Source organism: Protopterus annectens, chromosome 6.part1 (genome assembly GCF_019279795.1).
Source record: "Protopterus annectens isolate FY-2018-M chromosome 6.part1, PAN1.0, whole genome shotgun sequence".
NCBI classification, from domain to species: Eukaryota; Metazoa; Chordata; order Ceratodontiformes; family Protopteridae; genus Protopterus; species Protopterus annectens.
The window spans coordinates 170308994-170317156 of NC_056738.1; the positions used below are offsets into that span (position 1 = coordinate 170308994).

Consider the following 8163-nt stretch of genomic DNA (forward strand, 5'->3'; position numbering starts at 1 on the left):
TAGGTGATCACTAGACAGGATGTGTAACCTACATCTCCATTCACCCTGCGCCTCAGTGCAAGACTGATGCAGCTCAGAAAGCAGATAGATTTGCATTAACTGGCTCACCTGCACCTGTTCTGCTCTTGAGTCAGTTTTTTAAAAATCTTATGCCGGTAGTCACGTGTAGAGACTGATAAAGATGTTGGCAATGAGGATCAGGATGCAGACATGAGTTTGGTGGCATCTGTATACTAACATATGAAAGCTCCTGGAAGTGTTTTGCTGCAAAGTGAAGGGCCACACTTTGATGACTGTTTTCTGAAAGATTACTCTAACTACTCCTTTGCAAAATGATCACAAATGACTGCAGACTCACCAAGAGTGCTCTTCAGTGACATCTTTTCTCATATGCATCCACCAGTCAAGGAAATTTACATTTTCTGTCATTGCAGACTTTGTCGTGTTCTTTACTTTGTTTGACAACCTAATGTTCCCCTATAATTTTGGGGTAGATAGGAAACAGGTTTCTTCGTCTGATTTTCCTTATCCTCTTTATGAGGTCATTTCTCTTCATCAAACTTTTTAGTAACTTTTTTTTCCTGGCCTTGCTTGCCTTCACTTGCTAAATTTTTTTATCACCCTCTTTTGTTGATGTGTCTTCAGGGGTGCAACCATTGCCAAATTCCTTATTAATTTCCACTAGTTTTGAAGGTTGGAAAATAAATCCCAGAGGTAATCATATTACAGTGTCTCTGCTTCTTTATTATGTCATATTTTTATGATGTTATTACAGTTTGTATAATGGTGACAGTTTCATGTATCATGCGCTGCCCTTAGAAACGAAAACATGAAGGTAGACATCTTTCTCAGCTGGCTGCATATCACATGCATACTTGTACGCTGACTTTGCTGAGGATTACATCAGCACTCTAAAGGCTATATTTAGCTGATAAATACAAGGAATAATTAGCTTTTATAAAATAATGGAAATGTATATAATAGTGATTACCCTCTAAATTCTGCATGTGACCAAAAAAACTTGTTGCAATCAGTAACACAGTGGGGTAACTAAGTTTCAGAGTGGCAAAAAGAAGGACGATGATGGTACTATATAATAGCACAAAGACAGCTGCATTTACACTGTTTACATACAAGTGTTTGACAGTTTTGTATCTGGTCTCCTAGCTGGCTCTGTAGTACAGAAGGATAATCCCTGTTCGCTACTCAGATAACCCAAAATTAATTGGTGGCTTGCATGCTAGGGAAGCCCATAAGGGAAAGAGAATGATAGGGAAATGCTGATTTACCCATCCTGGAGGAAGGGAAGCAGCCTCAGTCCACTGCGTGGCTAACTCCTGAAGCAAGAGATATAGTTGTTAGTAATTAAATTGAGGTGATTATGCCCACTAAGAAAAGATTTGCAAAGCAGAAACATTTTCCAAGCAAGCATTAACATGGCCATACTTCAGGATGGCACTCTGAACACATATGGACCAGCATGTAGGCCAGTGGAGAAAGCATCCACACACTACGTTAACTGGATGCTGACTCCTTATACATATGGTTCTTTTCTCCAAAAGCAGTTGCCTAAGAATAAGTCACCAAAAAGGAAACTCCCTGATGGAGACTAAAGATTCCCCCGTGGGCTGATGTGGAGTTCAAGTGGCCAGTGTAGAAAGTATGAATATGCAGAAAGAGAGAAAAGGGGTCTGATGATCAACAGGCAATGAGGGAAAAAGCAACAAGAAAAATAATATCTGACCTCCTCCTGGCAGCAAAATTTGCTGTTCACTATAAAATTCCCCACCCCTGATAATGGTTACAAAAACAATTAAAGTAATTTGTTAAATTTACTGTGAGTGGTGTGTACTGTTAACACTAGTGTTCTGCTTATATTTTTTATTATAGATACCCAAAAGAAAAAAATGTTCCTTTAGGCCAGAGTACCTTCAGCATGCCAGTCAAATGATTAGAGATTGGTGAGTAATTACTGACATTAACTGCTCTGTGAAACTGATGTCACTTCTTACCTCAAATAGTAAAAGGCCATGGACTGGCTTGTTTGGAAAAGTAAGGAGATATACTAACACACAACCTGACATTCTACTTCAAGGTGGAATTTTCATTTATTGGTTAAATGTTTTAAGAGTACATTTTTCATCCGTACATTAACTATACTTATCAAATAGTCATCCCTAAAGTGCAGTGAGGGCATAACATTTTTATTATTGTTTTAAAATAATATTTTTAATGATACAGAAATATTTGTACCCAAAGTTCTATCGGTGAATGAAACGTACACTGGGTGCTAAATCACTCTAAGTAATTTTTGTAACTGCATGTTGCACAAAGTTCAGAATTGTGCATCTTCACCTATATCAAATATTGAGTTATACAATATTTGCTGTTAATTTCATTAATAAATGTTAACCTCTACGTCTATTTATTTTTAAAGAGTGAAGTGAGGGGGGGATAAGGGGAGTGCTATCACTCCTTACTATTGAAAATAATGAGAAATACTACACAATGAAATTATGCTGACATAAACAAGAAAGCCCCTTCCTCACACAAAAAGACTGCAGCTACACTGAATCACCATAAGCAGTCCCACAAAGACTTGTTGTGTACCATTACATATAACACAATACACAAAGGTCTGAATAAGGAAAAACATAATTGTACAGTCTACAGTCCTCACTGCAAATAATCATCACAACTGAAAAACACACAGGCATACACACGCATGCCTGCACACAAACACACAAAATCAGACACACACACACACATACACACACACACACACACACACACACACACACACACACACACACACACACACACACACACACACACACACACACACACTCACTCACATACACATCTCAACTGTTTACTGTGTGAATCTCAAGTTTAGTTAAAACTTTTAGCACTTTCAGGGACTTATGAAAGTAAGAGGAAAGACAAATCTTAAAATAAAATGAATAAAAAGCATGTGATTACAATGCCCATTGTAATAACAGGAATAATAACAGGAGTACACATTGTCATGGAGAAGGATAGGCACAAGTTTCAACCATTGTTATGTGGTAGAAGTGGCGGTTATCAGGTGTGCTGCAAGCAGCAGTTTGGAGAGACTCATAAAGGTATTATTGTACAGGTGAATTCTGGCTTGCAAACAGAAAGTACCTGCTCGGTATTTGTCATTTGAGTTATAGTAGATGGATGTTAACTCATCCTAGTTTTCTTAATTAGAATGTATACAGTTACACCTACCCATTAAAGGTAACAAATATCATTCTGTCCTTGTCTCAAGCGCTGGGATAATATTAACCAGTTGTTAACGGATTAACCATGGATTGTTCTGATTTACTTAACACAAGTGAATATTAAAGAAAAGCATTCACACAAAATTGCATCAGGAAAATGAGAATAACACTACGGCCCCAACATGACCGCTATGCACCAGACAGGAACAATGCCCCGTACTACAGCATGGTGAAATACTTCTGTACTCCTCTGGTACAAAATAGTACATCAGTATCTTACAGAATACGCACATCTTGCAGTGGTGCATCTGACAAAACATTTCAGTCTTGATATAGCTGGATGATAATCTAAGACCTGGTAGTCTAAGCACAATGACCTACATTATTGCATGAGATAAAAAACACAAGCCTTAAAGATCATGAGCAAACTGACAAAATCAAAGTAGCATATCTGCTCTCCAGATGCATTTTCTCATTAGCTGTTTACCTTGGCTCTCTTTCTGACACTTTAATTTGCATTCTCACTTTTCTTTTTAAGGAAGATCTCTTCCAGAATGTGCCCTCCATAGCCATAATATGCTCCGACCTGTTTGATTACTCTGCAGGAAGTTTTGCTTCCTTGCTGATGTGCTGACATCATGTTGGGGTCAGCAGTATGCATTACCTACTCAGCAAGAGGGAGAAAAGCATACAGACAGATAATTTCCATACTAGGCAGGTTTACTTGTATTCTTCATCTAATTTTCAGTGTTAAGGTTACATTCGTGTTGCTGGTTAATCCAGTCTTTGTACTCCCATGCGTTCTATTAATAAATAGACATACTGCACTCAGCCTGTGTACAACATTACCAGACATTTACTTAAAAAAAAACAGAGAAAGAAACCCTGCTTATTAGTGTAGGAAGTGCAGAAAATATCCAACTCCGCATCATAAAAATGACAAGCGTGATGATACAAAGACAGGAAGTACTGCATTCCTAAGTCCATGGAGAGCCAAAATTTGTGAGCAGGAAATATCAGTAAAATAAAACAGAAAGATCCAGTAAACTGGCTTTGCAGAATGGGAAGCCATACAGTCATTCCACAAAGAATGGGAAAGACTGCATGTAAGTGCAAAAAAGAGTTGCACATGATCTTTTAGATGTCATTTCACTAATGATGAGTAGGATTCCTCAGTTTGCAGGTTCTCCAACAAATAAGCTGCTCTTTTTGGGGGGTTTTGGCTTATATCATTTTGATTTGTTAGGCAGGTAAATAGTGCCTTTTTTAAATAATATACTGGGTTCAGTAAAGATTGCAGAAGTGAATGGAAGCCTGGCATATCTTTGCCTTTTTGATGACTCTAAAATCTATAGAGTTAGTGTCTTGTACACAGTATGTGTGAGAGGTGGCTTTGTCTGAACAAGTGACTAAGCAATGACAAATTACAGAAGGAAGACACCAGTTATTGTCAAAAAATTTAGTGCCAGTGTACCACTTTCAGCTACTGCTACCCATATGCATAGCGCTCAACCTTCCATCTCCAAAATGAGGAACACTAGCCCTTATAATGTGAACAAATGGGCAAAATGTGGAACACATACTAATGGCTTACTAACAACTTCAACTAGGAAGGGCATAGGATGGTTAAAATATGCTGTTTTACTTATAAAGAAGATCTTTTAATGAATTAATATGATTCATTTCTATTTACCATGGATTTCACTTAAAGAAATTCCTAACACTGAATGTGTGACAGTCTTTCAATGTGAAACTTTGAGGTAAATGAACTTTTTAAGACCCCAAATGAGGTATGTTCCGCGTAATGAGGTACACGTGAGAGGTATGCCCATAAGTGAGGTAGAGGTGAGACAGGAGAGGGGAAGTAATGGGAACTCCTTCATTAATCTAAGACTTATAAGAACATTTCCAAAATAGGAAGCCCTAAAATATTGACAAAATATCATTCTCAACAATCTCTCTTTGCAAAAAAATAAAGCTAGAATAGATTCTACTCCTCTTTATCCGTCTTGGGTAAAGAAGACCCCTTTCTTTTAAGAGCCTAAAAAAGCTTAAGAGACACAATTCTGGAATGTGACTGAAAGTAAGATAAAGTTTTAAAGTGCTGTACTTCACTTAAATAGCTGTCAACCCAGAATATATATAAAACAAAGCAACCAAGGTTTCCTTTCCCATAACTTAACAGGTATCACCATCAAAGTGTACTGGTGCTGGGGGGGGGGGGGTAAACCTCTGACACCTTCTGTGTAGAAGCTATATCCTCCATACCACTTTCTACTTTATTCTCACTTTAATGACACACAACCTCAGAGTAAAGGAAATACTTGATTTGCAACTATTTTCTTTTCTACAAGACTCAATTCATCCATCTAGCCATCTACAGCCCCATTTTCACATTTACACATGGGGGTTGGGTGTCTCATCAACAGCAACAATCATCTAGAGCCAAGGTTTACACCATCAGGAGGCTAGCCCTTCCTCAGTAATTCTTCCACACCAAACATTCACATGTACACTCACACCTATGCCCAATTTAAAGTGCCCAAATTCACTTACTGCATGCCTTTGGGATGTGGGAGGAAATCCTACCACCTAGACGAAACCCACATGAACACAGGAAGAACATGCAGACTCCACATAGAAGGCACCCTATCCAAGAAGTGAACTGGTAAATCTCATTCTGTGAGGTGACACTGTTATCCACTGTATCACTGTGCCCCCCTACTATGAGACTGTTGTCTGAGAAAGCAAACTTTGACTCATTGTTTTTCACCTACTCTGCCTTGATAGCTTATCAGACTACAGTCTAAAATCCTAAAGTCTTAGTTACTGTGTATCAGGGATTCAGAGGAATGTCTTGTTTCAAAGGTAAGGTATTTGAAAAAGCATTCACAATATATAATGTAAGCAGACACACAGACACAGTTTTTAAGTGTATATCACATTTTACATTAACTTACAGAATGTAGCACCTCCCACAAATGTTATTCCCACCTCTCCTCAAGCAGTATCTTCCAACAGCATAACTTTCCATTAGTGCAAAAATCCTGAAATGGTAGGCTTATGCAAACTATGCATTATGGGAAAATTCCTCACTCTGTTATTTAATAACATAAAACTATAGTAAATAAAACAGGCTTGGTTTAATTTACTTTTTATATTTTTAGCATAGCATAAATAAATTATCTTCTGAAATTAATACACAAACAACAAAAGGCACTGCTATGAAGTATCTGTCATGAAGTAGGTGGTTTATGCCTAGTATGTCTCTGTATTAAACTTTTATTGCAGTGTTACTGTACCATTACTAAAGTTCCTGTGAATGAAATACAAGCATCTGCAAGCATACCTCTTAAGCACCCAGATGTTTGCAGTGTCCAAAATTTGCCTATATTTTTTGGATTGTCCTTAATAAAATAAATGGTTTTCTGGAAAATCTTTTTGAGTATTGCAGTAACTGATTAATGACAGACATTTGAATTTCAGATGTCATATCTTTCAGAAAAGGCATGCTAATACAAATCTTATTACTCTACCAACTTTCTAAGTTTATAAGAGCAATATTTAAAAAATAGGGTTCATATTATATGATCGAATGCTAGAAATAGCGAATGATTTATTATCAAACCCAAATGCACAAAACCACAAAATGTCAAAGGAACAGATCGGAAAAAATTCGCTGATCCAAAAAAAAAATAATAAAGAATGTACAGGCAACATAAAGTGGGGGGCTGCACCACCTCACACACCCCCACCTTAAATATACCAAGTCCGACATCACACCACAGTGAAGAAAACAGCAAAGTCCAGAGGATGGCCCAGCGAATTTTTTCCCTGGGAAATAAATTCGCTGATCCGTTCCTTTGATATTCTGTGGTTTTGTGCATTTGGGTCCGACAAATGAGCGTTCGCTATTTCTAGCATTCACTCATGTAATAGGAACCCAAAAACTATCCCCAATTTCTGACCTTTCCCAACATTTTTGGCTCTGTCCCTGATTCATGTGCTAAGAAGTTGAGAGGTATGTCTGCAAGCACATATACAAGCGGTTGCTGTAAACATTTTTCAGTAAAGAGTATTTTCTTATTGCATCCAAAGTAAAATCTCAGTAGTATATATTTAACTCATATATTCTTTGGCATATTTTGTAAATGAGTCGACATGTCAATACTCAAGTCCAGTTAAAAAAGATGAAAACATAATTTCCGAAACATTCCTTTCAGTGATGTTTTAAAAGTATTCTGTGACAGTGAACTTTTAAAAAGATTATTTTCACAGTTACTCCTGAGTTTACACAGAAGCAAACTTTCCTCATTTTATGATTTGTCAGCAACAGATCTTTATTCAAAGACCCACTTCTGGAATACATCTTCAGAGTTGCATGGTGCTAAGGTTGGTTGCTTCTCACTTATGGAAAGGCACATCTTCATTCCCAAATTAAATATGAGATGATCCTGCAAGAAGCAATAGAAAACAAAAAGGTTTAACGTCTTTTTATCTGAAAAAAAAAAAAGACAGCTCCAGAAATTTCCATTCCCCAGGAAGCATACCAAAATGTTCATTTATCTGTGTATATGTAATTATTGCACAAATGCTTTCACCTCTACAACACTTTAGTAACCCTAATCCTAAACCTGCAGTGCCCCTAATCTCACCCTGCAGTTTACCTTAGAAAAATCTTCTATAACAGTACCATTACACAAGACAGTTCAGACACACACTACATACAAACATGCACAAAAATAAAATCATGCATAACACGTATCTCCCTTAACTTATCCCAAACTCTGATTCTAACTCTAACCCATAGACAAACACACACACACACACACACACACACACACACACACACACACACACACACACACACACACACACACAGACATATACACATACACGAACACAGACCTTACAC

General features: G+C 37.4%; 1 protein-coding gene across 1 annotated transcript in view; it reads right to left on the reverse strand.

Annotated features, from left to right (window-relative positions):
- Positions 1-6992: 6992 nt before the first annotated feature.
- The window catches only part of GALNT3 (polypeptide N-acetylgalactosaminyltransferase 3), a 514825-nt gene continuing 513654 nt past the window's right edge, over positions 6993-8163 (reverse strand). The window contains exon 11 of the mRNA XM_044075606.1: positions 6993-7702. Coding sequence (XP_043931541.1) covers positions 7589-7702 — 114 coding nt within the window. The 3' untranslated portion in view covers positions 6993-7588. The remainder of the gene's footprint in view (positions 7703-8163) is intronic.